Source organism: Trematomus bernacchii, unplaced genomic scaffold, assembly GCF_902827165.1.
Source record: "Trematomus bernacchii unplaced genomic scaffold, fTreBer1.1, whole genome shotgun sequence".
Lineage (NCBI taxonomy): Eukaryota > Metazoa > Chordata > Actinopteri > Perciformes > Nototheniidae > Trematomus > Trematomus bernacchii.
The window spans coordinates 15,025,487-15,051,052 of record NW_022987648.1 but is presented as its reverse complement, the minus strand read 5'-3'; the positions used below and the strand labels follow the sequence as shown (position 1 = coordinate 15,051,052).

General features: G+C 45.8%; 1 protein-coding gene across 1 annotated transcript; it reads right to left on the bottom strand.

The window, feature by feature from the left end:
• Positions 1-9,871: 9,871 nt before the first annotated feature.
• On the bottom strand, positions 9,872-23,498 carry LOC117485792 (syntaxin-19-like). Its single transcript, XM_034134493.1, has 5 exons — positions 23,361-23,498; positions 20,054-20,315; positions 19,538-19,774; positions 18,937-19,149; positions 9,872-10,637 (listed from the first exon to the last, which is right to left on the bottom strand). The coding sequence occupies exons 2-5, from the start codon at positions 20,258-20,260 to the stop codon at positions 10,401-10,403; spliced, it is 894 nt and encodes a 297-aa protein (XP_033990384.1). The 5' UTR covers positions 20,261-20,315; positions 23,361-23,498; the 3' UTR covers positions 9,872-10,400.
• Positions 23,499-25,566: the final 2,068 nt, after the last annotated feature.

The following is a 25,566-nucleotide window of genomic DNA, read 5'->3' as shown; positions in this document are numbered from 1 at the left end:
TCTCTGTCGGCAATGATCAGCGCTGTAAACTCTCATATGTCTGAGATGTTCACATTATCGTTAAATCCAAAGTGATTTATGGGCTTTGTATAGAGAGTGGGCAGAGGCACTTGCACTGATATGTGATGATATGTGGTTACAGTATTGAATGTGGAGCATCAAACATAGGGATATAAATGTGACTTATCTAGTTTCAGCCATAATTCAAAGCTGCATTAATCTTGCCTTCTCCTGCATCAGCATAATCCCGTTGTAAACATGTTTTTTATTGTATTTAGATGTTTAAAAATTAAGGTGACATCGTATTTTATGATTCTATAGACTTAGAGCTTATCCTGGCCATGTTAAAATGAAATATATAAACTGTGTCAGAAATATAACAATGATGCTTGGTAGTCAGGAATCTTTCATCTGGGAACAGGTCTTCTGTATTTCTGCCTGTGCACAGATGGTGGTGCAGCTAGTTGAAACTCAATAATGGTCTGAAAGTCAGAGGTTAAATATGGTTGGGGCATGGAAGAGGAACAAACTACTCATTGGCTTCAGGCGAGGTGGTTTCAAATGAAATATTGGATAACAACTTCAGAGCCGGCAGGTAAACAAGATAAATCCACAGAGGAACCTTTAAACATTAGATAACGGTAGCTGTACAGGGCAGCTCCCAGAGTGTGTGACTGTTTGAATGTGAAGCAGGGCGTTGCTGGGAAAAGAGCAGCCTACTAACCCTCCCTCACAGAGAGAGAGCGAGAGAGTTTGGGGTCAGATGTCCGCAGGCTTCTGATCTGCCACTGTGCAGTCTCCCATGGCCTTGTGTTCTCAAGGACGACCTATATAAACCCCAGTAGCTTTCTTTCAGGTCCCTCTGCTTTGCTGGGGTTTTTGGAAAAAGTCTAGATAAATGTTTTGAATTGTTCCCCCTTTTTATTTGATGGTGGCTTTGAATATGCTCCACGTGTTTGGGTTATGACAGCTCAGCCTGTAATACATTCACCCTGAGGCATAATAAAGAAAACACAGTCCATCCTGCAATTTGTATTTTTGTGGAGCAGGAGTTATGTTGACACGTACTCAAGGGTGAATTCTTAAAAAGGCAAGTACTTGTTTTGAGTAATGGCCTACACAAGCTATTTATAATGGCTCAATAGCACTGACCCCGCCACTACAATATCTATATTTTAATTCTGAAACCGTGTGGGGGTAATTTCACATCTTATGCGTTGCAAATATGTCTATGGTTGCTTTTCACAGATTAAACATTAATAGATAACCTATTTCCTAAACGGCAATTATCTTAGTGAACACTGGATGGCATTGTTGCTGTTCAAGAAACCCTCAATTTGCAGCTGCGCTTCATTTTTCCTCACTAAATCTGTGAGGAGGGAGAAACGGTGGGTTACGTATTGTAACCCTTGTTATATAAACACAGGCGGAGCCTTCTACTGGACTCTATGGGTACTACCTTATCCCGCGTGCATTCTCCCACTGAGACTTCTATAGACGTAGCCGGCCCAGGGCGGGCCTACCTGAATGCGCGCCGCATCACACCGTATAAAAGGAGGCCTCGCCTCCTGACTGCCATCCTATACCTCTCTTCAGCGAGCGGAACAGGACAGACAGTGCCCTGAGTAGAGGGCTCCGCCTGTGTTTATATAACAAGGGTTACAATACGTAACCCACCGTTATATCTCTCACAGGCTCCGCCCTCTACTGGACTCTATGGGTACAGTGGGTGGAGCCCTAATGTATACGCGCACTGTCGTCCAACACCAATCCACCCTACTGCCCCTGACCGGCTTTTCTGGTCAGCAGCTGCTGCCCCCCCCTCTCCTTTAACCCGGTTGTGACCAAGGAGAAATCTGGGCTGCGGCTGACAGAGCACACCCTGCTGCGCTTGCCTCGCAGAAAGTGTGCTCAAAAAACAGTGCCGGGGGACCCCCCCCCCCCCCCTCCGCCCCTAGACGGATGGGGAGAGCCCCCTCGGCCCCGTATGGGCTTACTACGCACCTGCCTTCCTGAATCCCTAAGGATAACAGGGAGAGCGCCAGCGCCCATGCCTCACACTCAAGCACTGACCCCATGCAGAATGTGAGAGGACTAAAAATGTGGGGGGGCTATCCTCCCCCTGCCTCTCGGCAGGAGGGGGGCAGCCCCTCCGCCCGTAACGGGCCAGCGCGCCTCTTGCCTATCCCGGGACCCTCAGAGGGCCCAGGAAAGGTGAAGGCGCATCACGTCCGGGGAGGGGGTCAGATGCCAACTGACCCACAACCCCCCCCTCCCCTACACATTCTGTGTTGCCCCAGCAAGCACAGACGAGGAGAAAGAGCAAGACATGTCCAAGAGATAAAACCTTATAAAGGGGCCTGGCGTCGACCAAGACGCCGCTGTGCATAAATCCTCCACACTGTTGAATAAGGCTGTTGACACAGCTACAGCCCGTGTGGAGTGCGCACGAATCCCCGTGGGGCAGGCTCTCCCTGCCTGACCGTAGGCATGTGCAATGCACTCGCAGAGCCAGCCTGCCAGGCGTTTCTTGGACAGAGCTTTCCCGATCACCCCGCCCCCGAAGCACACGAACAGCTGTTCTGTGCGTCTAAGGGCAGCCGTGTGCTCCACATAACATGCTAGCGCACGCACCGGGCAGAGGAGGTGCAGTTTAGCCTCCCTGGCCCCCCATGGAGGGGGAGACTAAAACCCCCTAACTGAATAGCCCTCGACCTGAACGCACTCCTTAGGTCTTTAGGCCTAGGCTCCACGGGAACGAAAACGGGTTGAATCTGCATATTTCTCATGCGTATAGCCCTTTAAGCTCAACAACGCCGTAACGGAAACGTAGAAACAGACCCTGCAAACGACAACGGGTCCAAAGGTGGATAGATCTGGGAACGGAGCGCTCTGGGGGGTCCAACGGGGCCGTGTGGTAGCCTATACGGTCATCCGTTTCTGATAATGACGACGCAATAGCCCCGCCTCTCCCCGCCTCTGCTGCTCACCCCCGCAAAAGTACACTGCACACTGAATTCATTGATCTCGATATGGACATAAACGCGAGTGAAGTCTAATCTGACAGGACGGAGACACGCAGCTCCTCCCGCTGTGATGCAGCGGGAGCAAAACACACACTTCAAGTCAGATCATCACCCTTAGCTATTTTAATTACCTCTCAAACTACCTAAACTAGTTATAAATATGTTTATTTTTACTGTCGGGTCACTCATTACAGCAGGGGTCGGCAACCCCTGGCACGCGTGCCAGCATTGGCACGCGGCACCGTAAGGAATAAGTGGAATAAGTGTGCAAAATATTTAAATTGTATTTTCGGATCATGAACGAGACCGCCGCCAGAGGCCGTCTGCCCAGAAGGAAGCCATGCACGCAATGCAGCCCCGCTCTCGTTAACTCCAGGTGACTTTCTGCCGCTTTTCTCCGTGGTGCAGGGCTGATTGTTTCACCACAGAGGAAAGCACTTCACAAATTGCAGTAACCATAAGGAGCTTTACAAATACCGCAGTTTTTGCGTGGCTGTGTGTGTCTTTAGTTGAAAGCCCAGTGGCGATCTGCTCATCTCTCATTGAAATAATATGCTACAAAGGGGCGGACTGGCCATCTGTGTGTTGAACTTTACTGTCGGCTCCCAGACCGTAGTCGAGGAGGGCAGAAGCAACAAGCTTCAGGTTCAATAACCCACTTTAGCTTAAATGACTGGAGAGAGGCGAGCTCTTCTTGGGAGGCCGTTGCATTTATTTAGCTGTTCTTCTGTTTCACAAAATACATCACAGACCTCTGTTTTTCTGCTGCCTCGTTTCACTTCCAGAAACATACACACGCTCGCTCACTCTCGCTCTACCATCCACACACACACATGCACACGCCACACCCCTCTCTCTCTCTCTCTTAAAGGGACAGCGATCTCATCTCACTCTGCATGACCCTAATATCATAACATGTGTGTTCTGGAGAATCACAGAACGGACGATCGTCCTTATTATTATGCCGTTTAAACCAATTATTTAAATGTGTTTGTTAAATTCGGAATCATGTAAGTTGCGCTGACAGGTCCACACACTGCTTCCCCGCAGCGAGGCCCCCCCGCCCTCCTGTTGATAGTTCACGAGCGTCAAGCTCCTCAACACCCCCCCCCCCCCCCCCCCCCTGTTGACAATTCTCGATCGTTGGCACGCTGATAACAATTTTTTTTTTTAATTGCACTTCATATCAAAAAGGTTGCCGACCCCTGCATTACAGGATCAGCTGCTGCATGAGACAGACACTGACGCTGTCAGAAGAGAGGAAAAAGAGACAGGCTCCGTGTATTTTATGATTATATATCATTATATCGCCGTTATTCATTTGTTTTAAAGCTCAATAAATAACAATGAAGACCTTTGACCGGCACTTTTATAATTTTGTCCGGAAGATTTAAACTTTAACACACGTTGACCGGCGAAAAACTCTGCCCGGTTCTGTCGGCCCCCACCAAGGAGAATAAACAGAAGTGCAGCCATGACAACCATTCTTCTTCGCTGCTTTTGTGGAGGAAGTTGCTGCTTTTGTGGAGGAAGTTACAGCGCCACGTACAGGTTCGGCATATGTACTGCAGCTTTTCCAGCGGTTGGATGTAAATGGAGCCGTCTCGTGGAGCTTGACACAATCCGGTGTATATTGCGTGTGGGCGGAAGCTTTTTTGCGTTTGCGTTTGCGTTACTCCGATGCGTTTTGCCGTATGCGTTCCCGTGGAGCCGGGGCCTTAGACACAAAGGAGGAGTTCGGTCTAAGTGTCGCGCCGTTCCGGCCACCCCGAACTAGTAAACAACTCGGGTGCACCGACAGAGCAGATTACTCGGACACTCTTTTGGCTGACGTTAAGGCAAGAAGCAAAGCTGTTTTCCACGACAATGCTTTCAGAGGGGAGAGCTCCAGAGGCTCAATGGTCCCGAGGCCAGAGCCTCGAGCACTAGGGGAAGGTCCCACTGCGGGGTGGAGACGTGCACTACAGGGCGCAGTCTCCTAACCCCCTGTAAAAACCGCGACATCAGTGGTTGATTAAAGGCTGACCTGCCACCAAAAACCCTCACGACAGGACGAGATGGCTGCTGCATACACTTTCACTGTGAAATGCGCCAGCCCTCTGTCCACCAGTAAGTGTAAGAAGGATAAAATAGAGCCCAACTCACAAGATAGGGGCTCTATTCCCCGCTCCTCACACCAATGCTGGAATCTCAGCCACTTTGGCCTGTAACAGGCTGTGGTGGATTCTGCTCTAGCTGCCTGGATAGACTGAATAACGCTGTCAGACAATCCACCCTGTCTCAGCCTGTCCCTCTCAGGAGCCAAGCCTGAAGAGGACGGCCCAGAGTGGGTAACGCCCCGATTGCACCTGCCCCTTGAGACATTGCCCCCCAGAACTGGGGGATCGCCCAGGGCTGGCCCACCTTCATCTGTGTCATTTCTGAGTACCACGGAGCCCCGACGCGATTCGGTGCTACCAGAATGACTGCCAGACGTTCTCGCCTCACTCTCCCCAGGAGAGGGAGAATGAGACGCAGCGGTGGAAAGGCGTATAGCAGCTTCCTTGGCCATGGCTAGTGTGCAAACGCGTCCACCCCCAAGGGCGGGTCGTCGCTCAGGGCCATGGAGATCCACAGGGCACAGTGGCTGTTGCGCCGGCTGGCGAACAGGTCCACTTCTGCTCTCCCGAACTGGGCCCAGATCTGCTTCACCACCTCCGGGTGAAGCACTTGCCTGGCAGGGGGCCGCCCCTCGACCTGAGGTCGGCCCCTCTGTTCTCCAGTCCCGGGACATGGAGGGCTCTCAGAGATAACACCACCTCTGAGGCCCATAACCACAGCTCCTCCGCTGTGGTCAACAAGGAGGCGGAGCGGACTCCGCCCTGCCTGTTGATATAAGCCACTGTGGTGCTGTTGTCGCACCTGACCATTACATGTCTCCCCTGAATTAGGGGCATGAAATGTCGGAGGACTAACACTACTGCCCGTAGCTCTAGGAGGTTGCTGTATCGAAACTCTGTCAGAGCCCAGCGCCCACCTATAGCTCTCTTCAGGCAGGTCCCTCCCCATCCTGTTCCGGACGCGTCCGTGAACACTGTGATGTAGGAGGTCACCCGTCCCAGTGGAGACCCCCTCCGGAGGTGGTCCGGAGACCCCCAAAACCGGAGGTTGCCCCCACTGAGGGGGGGGGGAGGAATGGTCACCAGCCGTCGTTTGTGCCTCCTCCTCTAGGCGGCTGACTGGGTGACCGAGGAGACCGACCCAAAGAGCCCCTCCGTGGACACGGGGGCTCCGAGGAGATCTCTCGGTCCTTTTTAGATAGGGCCGTGAGCCCTGGCCACACGTGACGAGACGCCACTGTGGCCAGGGAAATCATCCGCCCTGCTGCGGTGGCCACGCCATAAATCAGATTACTCATCTGACTAACAGCGTGGTCCGAATAATCGCTCTCGTCCTGAGACGGGAGGGCGGGGGCGTCTGCCTGAGGGTGATCAGGAAGACGCCAACACGCCAAGATTATCGGGGCCTTCGTTTTAAATGGCTGCTGCCATGTCATGGGGGAGCGGTAAACCTACATGCTCCGCCGCCAGAGTCATCACCGCTGGGAAATCCATCCGCACAGAGCTGAGAGTTGGACCTCCGGATAGCGAGGCGTCCTCGTCGTCGATCATCGGAACCGGGGCCGTCTGGCCCCACGGCAGGGAGAACCGGAACGATGTCCCCTCGCTTCCCGAATCGCCCATGTCCACGACGTCGAGATCCAGCTCCTCCGACTCCTCCTGCGGGGCAATCTTCTCCAGGAAGTGCTGCCCACGATGCTCCCTCGTGCGCCGCGGGATCGCCTGGCAGGCCGAGCACGCCGGCGTCGAGCCCATACCGTTCATCGCGTGGTCGGGCCCCAAACACGTGAAGCAGAGGGGGTGCGGATCAGTGTTAATTTTGGCAGCTGTTTTTGATTTAGTCTTAGTCTTAGTCTTTAGACGACAATGGTTATTAGTTTTAGTCACATTTTAGTCATTTCTATCCTTCATAGTTTTAGTCTAGTTTTAGTCGACGAAAACTCAAAACGTTTTAGTCTAGTTTTAGTCGACGAAAACTCAAAACGTTTTAGTCTACTTTTAGTCGATGAAAAATTACATTTTAGTCAACTTTTAGTCAAAATGTTTTCTCTTTAAACCAATTCAGTTAGGCAAATACAGGTATCTGACATTGTAATCAAGGTGACAGCATCAAGTGTTGAAATTCGTAAAGCAACATTTCACTCTCTTAACACTTTACTTGTGTAATATCTAGGGATGGGTATCGTTAAGGTTTTCTACGGTACTACTAGTCTTATCAATACTGCTTATCGATCCGGTACTTTAACGGTATTCTTGTATTTACTTTTTGTTATTTTTTAAAGGAAAAAACAAATTGTAACAAATTGTTAACCGAATTAATTGCTTTATTTAAATGTGAAATAAATGAAATATATATATAATTATGTTAAAATATTGTACTGTACTTGAGTAAAATGTTGAGGTACTTGTACTTTACTGGAGTATTTAAATGTTTTGCTACTGTGTACTTCTACTCCACTACATGTATTTAATACCTTTAGTTACTTTACAGATGTGGATGAATGATGTGAAATATAATCAAGTGTTAACTCAGACTTTAGTAAATTCACAAGCTACCCTGCAGTATACAAAGTCCTTCAAACTAGCTGCACCTTTACTAGCTTTGAGAACACTTTAATGATCAATCATTATAAAACATATCATATATATTATTCTGAAATGGACCAATCTGCACAATGACTACTTTTACTGTTGCTACTTTAAATATATTTTGATGATCATACTTTGACTTGAGGAACTCTTCCTACACTATGGTATTTTTTTACTTAGCTACAAGATCTGAGTACTTCTCCCACCTCTGCACACCTGATGTGATAACGTTACTCGTAATTGGGGCAACAGAGCTACGAGTTAAGGAAGTCGAAAATTGTGCATTTCCGACTGATATGACGCCTTTTGGCCGGCTGTTTGGACAGACTACTCTACTCGTGTCAACGCGCTAACGCGAAAACATGGCAAACGAGCTTTGTCCACATTGAGTCTTGTAGAGTGTCTCTATACTCTCTGAACGCTCCGTCCCCGGCAGATCTCTGTGTGCCGCTGCAGCGTGTCTGTTAGGCCCCGCCCCCGCACACAGAGAGAGAGGGAGATCGCTCTTCTGGAGTGAAGAGAGCGGAAATAATGATATTGCAAGTTAGAAATGTAAGATGCATTTTGACAGACAAGACGGACACTTGGGGGGAAATACCCTGCATTTTGAATGTCCGATAGTCCACCATTAACACCTTAGTCCCGTCTCGTCTCGTCAACGAAAACTAAATATACATTTCGTCAAATTTTCGTTATCAAGAATCTATTTTTAGCTCGTCATCGTCTCGTCTTAGTCATGTAAAAAAGGTCGTTGACGAACATTTTTCGTCATAGTTTTCGTTGACGAAATTAACACTGGTGCGGATCGACTCCTGAAATCAGGTTCGGACAATTCGGGCAGGTCCTATGGTCCAGCCATACTCTCTCTCTATTACTTTCACTTCAATACGTCTTACGTCTTCTGTGGAATCACTTCCGCTTAGCTGAAGAGAAAAAGGATGGCAGTCAGGAGGCGAGGCCTCCTTTTATACGGTGTGATGCGGCGCGCATTCAGGTAGGCCCGCCCTGGGCCGGCTACGTCTATAGAAGTCTCAGTGGGAGAATGCACGCGGGATAAGGTAGTACCCATAGAGTCCAGTAGAGGGCGGAGCCTGTGAGAGATATAACAGTGATGTGCTGCAACATAGTGTATTCCTAGTTAATGAACATAGAATGACTTCCTGTTTTTATGTCTTTGTTAAAAAATGTCATTTGAATCTGAGCAAGACTGATGATAACAAAGATGTTTAGATTTAGGAACACCTCACTTTACTCCTGAGGCATCATGCGAAATACTAGTTAAATAAAACACATCATAGCAGGTAGTGTTTCACATGAGTTATTTATTCCTTGTAGGGCGACTACATTGACTTACACTTTGTGGCACAGCAAAAGTCCAAATGCATATTTACTTTTAATGTTTTCTTAAGCTAAGAAGTATTTTTATTTGAAAAGGACATTATTTGTTTTCTCTACAGTTAATGGTTGTGTTTACTCACCCTTCCCTACAGGAACATCCAGTAGCCTGGGAGCTATTCTGGAAAAGCAGACAAACCGGATTTTCCAGGCTATCTCTGGCACACCTTGTTCACCTTTATTTTGTCCTGGACACCAGACACCATGGGTCATTGAGTCACTAAATAATCTCACAATTTAACTATAACCAGTTAACAGGTGTGAGTGTGCTGATCTGTTCAAATCCATTCTGCTGGATATCTCCTAGGTGAGAGCCCTTCTCCTGCTTAACAGCCACTTTTTTAGCGTCATTATCATTTTAATAATAATTAAAACTATTATACAAATAGATGCCAGCATTTTTCATCGGAAAAATGTAACAGTTTCAACATATCCCAAATAAAAAAAACATCTAGGGAAAGGAAATATTTCCTCCAATAATAAACTTCAATCTTATTTTTCAACTTACGACTTCAATGGTTTTCTGCAGTTTGTCACCAGGGCGGAAATATTTTGATCAAGGCTCGTCGTTATTCAACGTTTTACTTGAATCCCCACCTCTGTGAAGTTGAATAAAAGAATAAAACATGTTTCACCCAAAATTACCATACTTTGAAATGCAAATTAGAATAGTGACTAATTGTGAAACAAGTGGTCTATTTCACCACCATGTGGACCAAGAAGGAAATTAATAGATAAAGAATCGACACATTTAAGAAAGCGTATCTTTTCCCACAAGGGTACATTTTAAATTTAGATAAAAAAAATAGATAAGTCTTAAAGTGCACATAATGTATACAAAAATAAATGGTCACGTGTGGTCCTGTGACAGAGGAAAGCTAAGAGGCTCATTGGTAGAAGTCTTGACGTCTTGTCTTGGGTCTTGCTGAACCAGCAGTGAGAGGCAGTGGTCTCGGCTTGTTTGTGACCTCTATCAGATGACAGTGAAGGTCTCCAATAAGCAGCAGTGTTGGTGAGCAGCACTCACTGAACTGTCTCTTCCAATAGCAGTCGTCTCACATCCTCTTGAAAGAAACAAGTGCTTCAAATACCAATTCTGGCTTTCACCCTAATTGTTTTCCATGATCTGCTGAATCTATCTTCACCTTCACACTGTTCAACAGCAAAACTGCAGAGCCATAATAACCTTCACTTTAATGGTACTTGAATCCAAAGTTCCTTATTCCCAACAAGTAAGTGAGAATTCTAATATAAAATATTACTCGGAAAGAATGTTGAGGTAAACACATGTTTATAAGCAACATCTCCAGGGAGGGCAGCAGCAGCAGCACAGCTGTCGCAGTGGGTTGTTCTTCTTGTATCTGGCGGCCATCTTGAATTTTTCATTAGATGCAGCCACATAATCCTGAGACCTCTCCACATTGGTCTGGATGTGCTCAATGTAGGAGCCTTGTTCCTCCACCAACATGAAAATGTCCATAAACAGGTCCCTCAGCTCCCTCATGTTGTTCTCCAGACTCAACAGCTCCTGTTGGGGGACATTGACAATGATACTTGAATTAATACTGTGGATATAGAGTGCATTAGTCAGGGGCCGGAGGTGGTGGGAGACAGAACCGGGAGACTTAAGATGCAATGAGGGAACAAATTCAGCTCTTTTTACAACTTGGCCTGAGCACTGAAAAAACTCACTTGTATACGTACCTATTACGAACTTACCAAAGCTGAAGTAGATGGTCAACTTCATTCATTTTCTTTCCGTTTTTGTCACAGTCTGCTTTCTCACTCACCTATTTTCTGCATTAACATTCCTTAGTCACCTGGTAGCCACACCCTGTCTCTCTCTTTCACTCTGTTACACCCATCAGCTCCAGTAGTATATAGGCCCACTTCACTCTCACCTCAGTGCCAGATCGTACTTTGCAGCATGCCAGTCTTTCCAGCATTACTTCCCAGATTGCTCTCCCGGTTCCGACCCTGCCTGTCCCTGACCTGCCTGCCTCGCCTGATTCCTGACCCTGCCTGTACCCGGACTATTCTGCCACGCCTGCTCCCTGACCCGGTCTGTACCTGCGACTCCCGTCTTGCCTTCTCCTGGAACCCTCGCCTGTCCCCGACCAGCCCTTTGCCTACTACTTGCCTTTTCGTCTCCTACCAGTTATTGCCTTCAATAAAGCTGGTTACAGACTATCCCTGGTTTCCCCGTGTTTTGCATTTTGGTCCTCAGCTCGTTTGTGACAGAACGATCTGGCCAGAAATGGACCAAGCAGACACCGGGTCTCCTAGAGACCGCTTTGAGAGGGCTGAGGAAGCCATCCAAAGACAGGAGGTCACGATAGCTACCTTAGCTACCGAGACCCACCGGGCAACCTCAACCCAGGAAGAAGCGCTGGCTTACCTGACCTTCCAGATGCAACAGATGGCTGCCAACGTACAACAGCTAGCCGCTAGCATGGCTGCTACCGTCCCTCCGCCCGCAGCTCCGATGTTCACTCCAGCCTCTGGACCGACTGGATACGCTCCGGAGCCTCGTGTGGGAACTCCGGAACGCTACGCTGGTGAGCCTGAGGGATGCAGTCCTTTTCTCACAAACTGTTCCATATTGTTTTCACTGCAGCCACACACCTTTGCCTCCGAGGCGGCTCGCGTAGCTTTCACCGTTAATCATTTGACGGGGAAAGCGCGCTTATGGGGTACTGCAGAGTGGGAGCAGCAGACTCCAGCCTGCGCCTCTTTTGCTGCTTTTTCCGCGGAGATGCAGAAGGTGTTCGGTTTCGTTCATCTGGGTCCCGATGCTGCCGGAGGTCTGCTGAGCTTGAGCCAGGGTTCCGGCACGGTGGTGAATTACGCTATTGATTTCCGCACCAGCAGCCGCCGTAGTAGCTGGAACGAGCCGGCGCAATGTGACGCATATCTGAGAGGCTTAGCGGATTATATGAGAGATGAGCTGGTTTCCTATGATCTCCCTGCTTCCTTGGATGGGTTGATCGAGCTCACCTCTCGGATCGACAGACGAATTCAGACACGAAGAGAAGAGCAACAGACACGAGCGGCGGGCCGCCGCTCGCGACAACAACTTCCGGTTTCCGGGAGATTTCAACTTCCAGTTTCGGCGGAGAATTCCCATCCCTACTCTGACTCACGGTACGGGGAGGTCGAGCCCATGCAAGTGGGTCGTACCAGTCTTAGGTCTGAGGAGAGGGAGTTACGTCGAAGAGGGAATTTATGCCTTTACTGTGGTCAGGCTGGACATTTTGTTTCCCGTTGTCCGGGAAAAGGCAGAGCCCATCAGTAATGGGGAGTATACTGGTGGGCCGAACCTCTGAGCTGATCCCCAATGGAAGACCTTTGTGCCATGCTCGACTTCTCCTGAGAGGCACACCTCAGGCTCTGGCTGTGTTTATCGACTCCGGATCAGATGTCAGCATCATTGATGAGGAGCTCGCACTACAGCTGGGCATTCAACAGATTCAGTTGCCCCAGCCGGTACCGGCTAATGCTTTGGACGGTCACCTGCTGGGAACGGTGACTCACCAGACGACACCGGTCCATATGCTCATGTCGGGGAACCACCATGAGACAATCCAGTTTCATGTGCTACGGTCCCCCAAGATTCCTCTGATTTTGGGTTATCCATGGCTCCGCCACCACAACCCGAACATTGACTGGTCAACTGGGTCCATCCTAGGGTGGAGTTCTTCCTGTCATCAGGTTTGCCTCAAGCAGGCCGCTGCACCTCAACTATCTGTGGATATTAACCTGGTTCCGGATGTCACAGGGGTTCCGGCGGAGTATTTGGACTTTAAGGAGGTTTTTAGCAAGACTAAGGCAACATCTCTCCCACCTCATCGGCCCTATGACTGTGCTATTGAGCTACATCCGGGCGCAGTCCCACCCAAGGGGCGGTTGTACTCACTTTCGGCACCGGAGAGGAAGTCCATGGAGACGTACGTCAATGACTCTCTGGCTGCGGGAATTATTCGTCCTTCCACGTCACCCGCAGGAGCAGGGTTTTTTTTTGTGGCGAAGAAGGATAAGACCCTGAGACCCTGCATTGACTATCGGGGTCTGAATGACGTCACGGTAAAGAATCGTTATCCCCTGCCACTCATCTCGTCAGCATTCGAGTTACTACAGGGAGCAACAATCTTTACCAAGCTGGATTTACGAAACGCATATCACCTGGTACGAATCCGTGAGGGGGATGAATGGAAGACCGCCTTCAACACCTCGTCAGGACACTACGAGTACCTGGTGATGCCATTTGGACTTACCAACGCCCCTGCAGTTTTCCAAGCGTTGGTGAACGATGTACTCCGGGACATGTTGGATCGTTATGTTTTTGTTTATTTGGACGACATTTTGATTTTTTCAAAGACCCTCAAGGAACACATCCATCACGTCCAGACAGTCCTCCAGAGACTTCTAGAGAACTCGCTGTTTGTCAAGACGGAGAAGTGCGAGTTTCACACTTCTTCGGTCGCCTTTCTTGGCTACATCGTGGGTCAAGGAAGTGTGGAGATGGATCCCTCCAAAGTTTCAGCGGTTACCTCGTGGCGGGTTCCTGATTCCCGGAAGGAGCTGCAGCGTTTCCTAGGATTCGCTAACTTTTACAGACGGTTCATCCGTGGCTACAGTACCGTGGCCGCCCCGCTCACCGCCCTGACCTCGTCTAAGGTAACGTTTAGATGGTCCCATGCAGCAGAGGAGGCTTTTCAGGACCTCAAGCGCCGGTTTACGTCGGCTCCTATCCTACAGGTACCAGACCCTGCTGGTCAGTTGGTGGTGGAGGTGGATGCTTCTGACGTAGGGGTGGGGGCCATCCTGTCGCAACGTTCTGGTGAGAATCAGAAGCTCCACCCCTGTGCTTTCTTTTCGAGGAGATTGAGTCCGGCGGAGAGAAACTACGACGTGGGGAACCGGGAGCTTCTAGCAGTCAAGTTGGCGTTGGAGGAGTGGCGACACTGGCTTGAGGGGACAGAACTGCCATTTCAGGTTTGGACCGACCATAAGAACCTGGAATACATCAGGTCGGCACAAAGACTGAATTCCCGGCAAGCCAGGTGGTCGTTATTTTTCACCCGGTTTAATTTTTTCCTCTCCTACCGCCCGGGCTCCCGCAACGTGAAGGCCGACGCTTTGTCCCGGCAGTTCGGGAGGGAGGGAGACACCTGCGGTATCCCGGACACTATTCTTCCTGCTCCTCGAGTGATCGGCGTTCTCGCTTGGGAGATTGAGGAGAGGGTTAAGACCGCTTTGGTGGACCAACCCGGTCCTAGTTCTTGTCCTCTTAACCGTTTGTTTGTGCCTCAGGTTTTGAGGGCTGAGGTGCTTCAGTGGGCTCACAGCTCCAGACTTTCCTGCCACCCTGGGATTCAACGTACCAGAGGGATGGTTCTGCAGCGGTTCTGGTGGGCTACGCTGGAGGCTGACACCCGGGAGTTTGTGAACGCCTGTCCTGTGTGCAATCGGCACAAACCCTCTCACCAAGCGCCAGCTGGCCTCCTTCATCCATTACCGGTTCCACGTCGCCCATGGTCACATATTTCGTTGGACTTTGTGACTGGTCTTCCACCGTCCCACGGACATACTGCCATCTTGACGGTGGTGGATCGGTTCAGTAAAATGGCTCACTTCGTACCCCTGCCTAAGATCCCGTCAGCTAAGGAGACGGCTGAACTTATGCTTCTCCACGTTTTTCGCCTTCACGGACTGGCGACTGATGTGGTTTCCGACCGGGGGCCCCAGTTCACCTCTGTGTTTTGGAGGGAGTTTTGTGAACTGATCGGGGCGACGGTCAGTCTCACCTCCGGTTTCCATCCACAGGCCAATGGTCAGACTGAAAGGAAGAATCAGGAGATGGAGACCACTCTCCGCTGCATGGCTTCCGATCATCCTACGACCTGGTCTAAACAACTCCTGTGGGTGGAGTATGCCCACAACACACTCATCAGTTCCGCTACTGGTCTTTCCCCTTTTCAGTGTGCATACGGGTTTCAACCTCCTTTGTTCTCTGCATTGGAGAAAGAGGTTACCTGTCCGTCTGTCCAGGCCTTCATCAGACGTTGTCGGAGGACTTGGAGGCGGGCTCGAACTACTCTGCTTCAGTCTGCTAACCGGTACGCCACATCAGCGAACCGCCGACGCACCAAGGCACCTGTGTACCAGCTAGGCCAGAAGGTGTGGCTTTCCACTCAAAACATTCCCCTTCGAGTGGAGTCTAAAAAGTTAGCGCCCAGATTTATTGGACCCTTTGAGATCGTCAAGGTCATTAACCCTGCAGCAGTTCGACTGAGTTTGCCCCGGAACATGAAGATCCATCCCACCTTCCACGTGTCTAGGATTAAACCTGTCCGGGAGAGTCCTATGATTCCCGCCGCTCCCCCACCACCACCCCCTAGGATGATCGATGGGGGTCCGACCTATACCCTTCGTCGTATACTTCGTTCCCGACGCAGAGGAAGAGGGGTTCAGTATTTGGTGGACTGGGAGGGCTATGGTCCTGAGGAGAGGCAGTGGATTCCTGCTCGTCACATCCTCAACCCTCAACTCATCCGGGACTTCCACCTGCGCTACCCGGAGCAACCTTCTAGGGCCCACGCTCAGCCAGGCGTTAAGCCGGGGGGTACTCGTCGGCTACGGACCGGGGGCTTCATCGAGGAGGAGGGGGAGGCGTCTTCAGTCGAGGAGGACGAGGATTTCCAGGAGGGGGAGGCCGAGAGAGCATTCTCAGATGAGTATTAACCTTTCCCATACCCCCACCTTCCACCCGGTGTCTGTAGGGTGTTTGTTGATTTTTTTTTTTTTTTTTTTTCCCGTAGGTTTGTCTTGGACGTCGGGAGCCGTCCATTAAGGGGGGAGTTCTGTCACAGTCTGCTTTCTCACTCACCTATTTTCTGCATTAACATTCCTTAGTCACCTGGTAGCCACACCCTGTCTCTCTCTTTCACTCTGTTACACCCATCAGCTCCAGTAGTATATAGGCCCACTTCACTCTCACCTCAGTGCCAGATCGTACTTTGCAGCATGCCAGTCTTTCCAGCATTACTTCCCAGATTGCTCTCCCGGTTCAGACCCTGCCTGTCCCTGACCTGCCTGCCTCGCCTGATTCCTGACCCTGCCTGTACCCGGACTATTCTGCCACGCCTGCTCCCTGACCCGGTCTGTACCTGCGACTCCCGTCTTGCCTTCTCCTGGAACCCTCGCCTGTCCCCGACCAGCCCTTTGCCTACTACTTGCCTTTTCGTCTCCTACCAGTTATTGCCTTCAATAAAGCTGGTAACAGACTATCCCTGGTTTCCCCGTGTTTTGCATTTTGGTCCTCAGCTCGTTTGTGACAGTTTTACTGATTTTAATCGCTATACGCTGCTCTCTCTCGTCTCCTCTTCACATCTACACTTTTCGCGGCACACATACTTACAGCCAATCAGCTCTCTGAATTATGAGATGACGTTTGGTAGGTATGTCAGCACCAACCCGGTATCACGGCAAGACGTGAACATGTGACGATCTACCATGCTGGGAGACGTGAATATGTCACAGTTTCGTCCCTTCAAACGTGACAGTTACACGGTATTGTTAACATGGCCCAACCAGTGGAGAAATACCCGGAAGTGCCAAGCAAATGGTCTACCGCGCCTATTGGTCGGTTTTTATTGTCAAAATGAGATGTTTTTAATTTATTTTTTAATCGTCACACTTGATTTCGCCGATTTTCTTGTTGCCCTAGCTAGTCGACACCTCTTTTAGCAGAAACAAAGGCTACATTAATGTATTAAATCGATGTTAATCCATGTGTGTGGATCATAGACTGGTGTGGATGTGGAATTAACGGACGTGACGTTGTTAATTAAAGACTGTATATAATGGCTATTTTGCATATCCCTTTCAAGATTTCAAGATTTTCTAAGGATCATTGACATATCATATACACAACTAATTCAATAACGTGCTTTAACCACTAGGCGGTGCACACAAGGTACACACAGCCATAATAACTTTGTATTATTAGTGTCGGACACTTGTGTCTGTATAACATCTGAAGATGTGTAGTTTTATTCATGTTTTCACATAATTGTACAGGATATTGCTATATTATTTCACATGTTTTACTTATAATATCTGATTTGTAAAACATCACAGACAGAAAGGTATATCCGTCATTTAACAGTAAGCTATTGAAATTCTGAATCCATAGATGTGTCTCCCATCACCCAAATCCCCTGACTATTCTCTCAACTCAGTATTTACATTCTTATATTCAAAGAAAATCAGTAATATCTTTAAAAACGACAAGTCCTTTTATATCAGCTGTGCACCGTTATGGTGTATAACGTATTTTTTTTCGGATTTCACATCAACAGTAAGTCCGGTTAACTAAAATGTCCGTGCGGAACAATACCTCCAACCCATAGATCCGTGGGTGAATAATGTCAATCACCACATTACACACACCCCTTCACATTTACATTTTAATTTACATTAAAGTATTTCGTGAGGCCTTCTAAAATGTTTTTAAATATAATTAGGGTTGTAGTTGAAGAGTTTGTAAATTGCGTTGCCTGGCAACGTAATCGCACAACGTCACGTCCGTTAATTCCACATCCACACCAGTCTATGATCCACACACATGGATTAACATCGATTTAATACATTAATGTAGCCTTTGTTTCTGCTAAAAGAGGTGTCGACCAGCTAGGGCAACAAGAAAATCGGCGAAATCAAGTGTGACGATTAAAAAATAAATTAAAAACATCTCATTTTGACAATAAAAACCGACCAATAGGCGCGGTAGACCATTTGCTTGGCACTTCCGGGTATTTCTCCACTGGTTGGGCCATGTTAACAATACCGTGTAACTGTTACGTTTGAAGGGACGAAACCGTGACATATTCACGTCTCCCAGCATGGTAGATCGTCACATGTTCATGTCTTGCCGTGATACCGGGTTGGTCAGCACAGTGCCCCATGGTGGTTATTTTTTTGCCGCACACATTGAATAGAAAAATACTCTGAGCATGCGCAGTGTAGTTTTTACAGCAACCATTCACTTTGACAGAGAGAGAGAGGGGCTAGATCGGGGCTTGACCCACGTCGCTCAAAACGTCTCAATAGGCACACTGTAGACACTAATTAGAAGAACACAGACTAAAACAGCAATGCTCAGATGATTAAACTTGATCTTACAATATATGTTAAGATGTGTTTTTTTGCTTTTTAAAAAATTATTATTTTAATTGCTTTCTGCTGACACTAGGTGCACCTGCCCATAATGACCAGTCGCCACTGTTCCTAATGTGTTTTTTATCCGTGTGCAACGCCTTGATAACCTGCCCTGCTGTAACATTTCCCAATGTGGGATCAATAAAGTAAACATATCTATATCTATATCTATATCTATCCTATTTCCTCTTCCATTTAATTTCTTTCCTTGACCCATTTGTCATAGTAAGATACGGTCATGTGTGAGACATGATATGATTGCATGTTTCTGCTATGCAACAGACGGTATGATATAAAAGGTTGGACTGGAAAATAATTCATGTTAATAGACAATTCGAGGAGATGAGTGCCAGTATAATGAGTGTAATTTACAAACTGAATAAATAGTCATTAGCAATGAGCTGCAGTTATATGAAAAGTCAAAAATGTGTGCATTCACCAAATAGGCATTAAATTGGGGTTATTTAGCTTGACTGGGGAATTTAAACCGACTTGCGCTGAAGCTTATTTAATTTATTTTCTTACAAAAATCAAGATAGAGAGATTTTCAGCAATACATAATGTAAATGTATATGTTTTCCTGAGTTGGTTGCCACTATCCTCACCTTGTGTCGCTGTTCAATCTCAGATAGTTGTGATCGTGTGATTCTGGCATCATTCAGCAGGTTCTCATTGAACACCTCCCATTTTCCTGTGGTCACCATTTCATTCGCCTCGTCCTCCGTCACATCCCTTCCAGATACCTCCAGCTGCCGGATAATGAAATGCTTACAGCGCTCCTGCTTCGTCAGCAGACCTTCATTATACTGCCGCATTACCTGGACATAATTATAGCAAAAAGAGAGAATAAAAAAAAGAAATGGGGAACGGGAATGAAAAATGATAAAGTATTTGAGTTCCACCTTGCTGGTTCTGGCTCTGCTATAATGTGACTCATACAATTCTGTGCATTTGTATTATTTATATAGTGCTCTACGTTGCTCACAAATAAGCAAAGTTATATGAGCACTTGTGGATTTAATTATCTGATTCACCAGCAGCTTGCTTGAAGTGAATATATCTGCACTTTCCTTGTTGTTCGGTGTTTTGATTCTTTATGGTTTTTGCACCTATTGTAAGTCCACTTTGGATAAAAGTTTCAGCTAAATTATATGTAATGTAATGTAATATGAAGTATAATAGTATTGGTAGGGTCATCTTCCCAACCTGCTGGAATTTGGAGTGTAGTGATGCATGCTGGGAGAGTTGTATTCTGGTCGTAACAGCATTAGGTCCCAGTTGGTCCTCAGTCCTTTGGACCTGTTTTGAAAGAGCATCTAAGCGTCGATGGAGGCTCTCGGCCTTGAGCTTGATGTCCCGGGTTATACTGCTCTCCTTCTTCATCACACTGAAACGACGCATGGCTGCAACCAGGGTCTTTTGCTGCTGTCCAAACTTAAGGACCTGTTTGTGTTTAAGAATAGACAGAAAGATCTCTTCAGCAACATTTACATTTGCATGATCAAACAGTCTTATTTTATATTATTTCTGATAAGTTAAATATTATAACAAGTAAAATAATCAAAGAAAACAAGAAAACAAAGAATGTAATTCAAAAAGAACACATCATGAACATCAAGTAGCAATGGCAATCCACCCTCCGTTAATAGCCATAAATGCATTACATAAAACATCAATTAAGATAATTGCAAACTCCTTTGAGAAAACATTTAAATAAATGACCTCTATGTCCAGCACTGTGATATCATCTCTGATTCGCTGGGCCTCAAACAGGAAATGCTTAATGACCGGCTCTTCCTCGAACATCACAGCCTGTGGCGTCACAGAGTCGTCATTATCAACCTCCACTGAGGGAGGGACGCTGTTTTCAGATGCTGCCTCAGAAAAGTCTTGAGCCCTCTTCCGCAGCTCCTCCAAGCGGTCTCTCATCGTGGAAGAACTTTCACCAAAGCTTCGTCCTCAGGACAAAACGAAAAAGAAGTAGCTGAAAAATAAAAAGAACATGAAACTTTAATGATTCCTGTCCGTAACGGGATTTGTGCAGAACATAACAATCTGAAAACAAGGCAGTAAAAAAAGAGACCATTGACAGTAAATAATTTAATGAAAAGGATCAGCTCTTGGTAAACAGGTTAGAGTTACAGTGAAAGAATGGATGGCATTATCAATGAATTGTAAAAGAGCAATTTAGTGTGCTGCAAATTTCTGAATTCTTCTGACTGCAGATTTTAAAGGGATATTTGAGATAATTAGTCACATTACAACATTATACAATATATGTTTATGTATTTGGTTGGTATTTTCACAGGTTATAAAGAACTCAAAACTGTCTGGTAACACTACATTCAGGAGTCATCTAAGTTTAGTTGTTTTAAGTGAACAGTGCTTTAGGATCGGACTAGCGTGAGATAATGTGTTTAATGGAAAGTAATGTAATGAGTACTCTAGCTATAATCAGTGTGCTTTTAGTATTTAATGTCATGACATGTTCATTGTTTACCAAGCAGCCCTGTTTACCACAAAAATGACGTACACATACAACAGTTTTGGATCAGTTTTGGATCAAGGAAAATATGTTATCTCCCAGTATTACTATCCCAATTTTTAATATATGGTTAACATTGTAAGGTGAGACATAAGCGAAATGTTGAGTAAGAGATTATGGTTTAATCATGGTGTAGCTACATCGGAAGTATATGGGAAATAGACTAGAGACTAGACTGTACCAAGAGTAGTAAATGACCAGACTTACATCGCTGGTAAAAACAACTTATACTTGGTTGAATGAATGCATTATGTGAAACCACTTTGTGTACTTCTGGGGTATATCTTCAATTATGCCCAGGTACATTGACATAAGGTGATCAATAAACTGCATGAAATAATTTCAAGTGTTTGTCTGAAATAAATACCTTATATATTAGAAGCCGAAAGAAATACAGAACAAATAAAGTAAAAATGGCACATGCACTTCACTGTACATATAGATGCTATCCAACAAAGAAAGTTATATGGGATGGGAATTACACAAATAATCGTTATTTCAGTAATGATCTGCAAGCTGTCTCCTACACTTGCAATTTATATAACTAATGTGTTGTTCCAGGTACATAATTTCTGCCAGGATTGTATGTAAGTGAACATATTTTCCAGGAAAGTGGATCATTATCTCTCTAAAAGAGTGCTATAAGTGCCTAAACAAAACCACACAAAAGTTGAATAATGAGTGGATATTGTATTGTAAGAGTTGATATTATAGGAAAACAAATACATTACGTTTTTTTACACTTTCAGGAGCAATATTGTGCCACTTGCTAGATATATTTATTTAGTTTCAAAGTATGCATTAAAATTAGCTATAAACTTAATTTTGAAAAGAAACAGGACACCCAAGTCCTAAAAAATGACCAAATACAGTTCAAGCTGAAGGAAAAAGTGAACTGTGCACCCTGGTGTGGCTGGTAGGAGTCAAAGCCGGATCAGTTTTCATTTACATCATTATAAGTTCATCTGTCTGAGCATAATGAGCCATATATGCACACTGCTAAACACATATATATATTTATAACTGTATGAAAAACAACCTGAGCATAAAGTGTATCCGAGACATCACTCAAATTGACTCAAGTTCCTTTTCCCATGAAACCCGAGTAGGTTGTCAGAGCAGGTTTGGTAAATACTACTTATTTACTTAAACTAAACAGAAAGGAAAGGCTGCAATATGTCAATTCTGACTGCTGTTTACTAAATATGTAAAATGTTGAAATAAAAATAAATATCTTAACAGCAACTGCTGAGAAATAAGCGACTTGTTTAAGCTCCAAGTCTTTAACTCCAGCTGATAACTTCTAAAGCTGAAGTAAACAAGTGAGGTGCTTGTGATTAAAAGCGTGCGATACAGAATCTGATTCCCTGTATGCCTTTGACGAGTGAAACACATTCAACTTTAAATTCCTTTGCATTCAAATAGGCATTAAAATACATTCCCTTAGCAACACAGGGATTTGTGTTTTAGAGGCCGTAAACATAATCTGCTGCAAGCACATGATTGTGTCGGGGAAACAGAGTTAGAAATGGAGCATTTCGAATCACAGCCTATCCCATTTCTGGATACATTTCAAACAGGAAATACCCTATTTTGTGTGTGTGTGTGTGTGTGTGTGTGTGTGTGTGTGTGTGTGTGTGTGTGTGTGTGTGTGTGTGTGTGTGTGTGTGTGTGTGTGTGTGTGTGTGTGTGTGTAGTGTGTGTGTGTGTGTGTGTGTGTGTGTGTGTGTGTGTGTGTGTGTGTGTGTGTGTGTGTGTGTGTGTGTGTGTGTGTGTGTGTGTGTGTGTGTGTGTGTGTGTGTGTGTGTGTGTGTGTGTGTGTGTGTGTGTGTGTGTGTGTGTGGAGTAGGAGGAGGAAGATGGTTGTAACCATTACAAACCTCTCAGAGCTTAAAGCATGTCAAAGTATCCTTCATTTTCTTGGTTGAACTCTCTCCCCCTCCTTCTCCTATTTCTCTCCCTACCTGCCCGACCCAGAAGAGAGCCGATTTTTTTTGTGTTTACCCTAAAAACCTGGAAGAAGTCGAGCAAGGTTCGTGAGGGAGTCTGGCTGCTCTCTCTATGATTGACAGTTTTATTCTATAAAATAATATAACTTCCAATATTTTCTTCAGGCTAATCATCTGCTTCTTAGTCTGTTTTTCTTATAGTAATGTCATGTTGACATTCTCTCATCTCCATTCTGGTGGAACAGAAGCCTCCAAATGTTGTATTTTATCGCAGTTCAAACAGATAATTGCTTGTCTTTCAAATGTAACAAGACATTATTCTGCTTAAAATAGTCCAAAATTCAACTGTCAATCAAGTCTTACTTGCTCAAGATAGACTATCTAAAAGATATCTATAGATAAATGTAATTCAACATAGAAGAAAAACGACCAAATACATTACAAAAACCTGAGTATAATCTCAATGTACAGCACACTTTTACACACATTAACCGTCAGAGGCTGTAGAATATTGAGTCTGAAATGAAGATTTTACCTTGATGTTAGAATTCCATCATGGGTGTCCTGCTGAGTTTTACCAGAGTTCACCAGGAACATAATCCAAAACAAGTTTACACATTCTTTGATATCATTACGTCATTTTCAGATCTCCTTGCTTTCACTGTAACTGTTAAACTACCAACAAGCAGGGTACGTTTTTGAAGAAGTTTGGTTGAGTCAGATTCAAGCACCTCCCCTCCTTTTGAAGCCAATAGGAATGCAGCACACTGAAGGACCATTTGCTTATCTAAAGAAATGAGATGTGACGTGATTAAGTAAATGAGAAGGGGGAGAGGCAGCACAGGGAGGCCATAAATCCTCCCCTCAGGCTTAGATAAAAAAAAGTGAAAAGCAAATAGAATTGTATTGTGTGCATTGCTCAGGACAAACAATGGGCAATGCGGTTAGAGTGTCAACCAAGGCCTTTGGTTTCCTTTCCACAAGGTTAATTTATATGTGAAGTGTCTGGGTTCACGTGGTAAGCCCTCTTGGTCTGGGGGTATTGTACTCCTTAGGCCCCAGTAACTCCGCTGAGTACTTTTGACAGATTTCTACTGACAAGCTCTCTAAAACCCAGGCGCCTTTTCAACACCGAAAGGGTCCCAGTCACTCTTTGCTATGCAGCATAACAAGCTGTGAAAAAGCTGTTTGAAGTAAGCCATCAGAGGGAAAGAGGGGAGACAACTTTGTAGGATGAGAAGAGTTCGACAGGGGCAAGAGTTCAGTCTTCGTTACTTGGAACTTTGCAGGCTGGTAGCAGAATACCTGTCACACTCCCACCCCTACTTCAAATGTGGACACCAAGGATGTGTGGGAGAATACACAAAAAAAGTCTCTGCGAAAGGTATTATTGGGTTCCCGGTTTCATGGGTCCTATTTCCAACCTAGAACATTTTAATCCTCTAAATAAAGTTTGTAATCAACAAAAATTGGTAACAGCAATATCACTAGCATCAAATACTCTCAAGTTGGTGGTTCTGTGTCGCTTCAGTGAGAAATTAAAAAAACACATTAACCATTTGATGACTATGCAGAATGCTGAGTTTTTATCTCTGTTGCACCAGATGTTACCTGTCTGTAATAATGCCGCAGCGGTGTGTAAACTGTGAGTCATCTATCCCTTATGGCAAGATATTATGACAACAAAGCAAAATGGGTTTTCCTAGTGTCAGTATTCGCCTTCATCAGCATGGCGGGAGCAAGCTAATTGTGTGTAAGCCTGTTTCCTATGGTTGGTCAGTCATCAGTATCACTGATTAAGGAGAACAGGTTCAATGGGATTTGCTCTCATTTCATGATTTCTTAATTGTTCTACTCTATCTGTGCAATTTAGACATTCTTTGATAAAACCACAGGCGGTAAGATACTGTGCAATGGGCTTTATTCTCTCGTTTTTAAAACGCTTGGTGTACAAGGGGCTTTTTCATGTCACAGTTTAAGTTGATGCAGCACACTCTCTTCAGCGAGCGGCATAGGAGAGACAGAGCCCCTTGGTAGAGGGCTCTGCCTGTGCGTATAGAACTAGGGTTACAATAAGTAACCTTTGTTTGTAGCTTGTAAGTACAGTGCGGCATTTGACAACTCGAGAGCTCTTTATGGAGAAAAGGAGTAAACACAGATTAAACATTAATAGATAACCTATTTCCTAAACGGCAATTATCTTAGTGAACACTGGATGGCATTGTTGCTGTTCAAGAAACCCTCAATTTGCAGCTGCGCTTCATTTTTCCTCACTAAATCTGTGAGGAGGGAGAAACAGTGATGTGCTGCAACATAGTGTATTCCTAGTTAATGAACATAGAATGACTTCCTGTTTTTATGTCTTTGTTAAAAAATGTCATTTGAATCTGAGCAAAACTGATGATAACAAAGATGTTTAGATTTAGGAACACCTCACTTTACTCCTGAGGCATCATACAAAATACTAGTTAAATAAAACACATCATAGCAGGTAGTGTTTCACATGAGTTATTTATTCCTTGTAGGGCGACTACATTGACTTACACTTTGTGGCACAGCAAAAGTCCAAATGCATATTTACTTTTAATGTTTTCTTAAGCTAAGAAGTATTTTTATTTGAAAAGGACATTATTTGTTTTCTCTACAGTTAATGGTTGTGTTTACTCACCCTTCCCTACAGGAACATCCAGTAGCCTGGGAGCTATTCTGGAAAAGCAGACAAACCGGATTTTCCAGGCTAT

Excerpts from the sequence above, each read along its gene's own strand:
- LOC117485792 (XM_034134493.1), bottom strand. The coding sequence starts at position 20,260 with ATGAGAGACCGCTTGGAGGAGCTGCGGAAGAGGGCTCAAGACTTTTCT. Across the intron at positions 19,775-20,053 it reads TCACAGTGCTGGACATAGAG|GTCCTTAAGTTTGGACAGCA; the intron begins GTCATTTATTTA and ends AAACACAAACAG. Across the intron at positions 19,150-19,537 it reads TACACTCCAAATTCCAGCAG|GTAATGCGGCAGTATAATGA; the intron begins GTTGGGAAGATG and ends AATTATGTCCAG.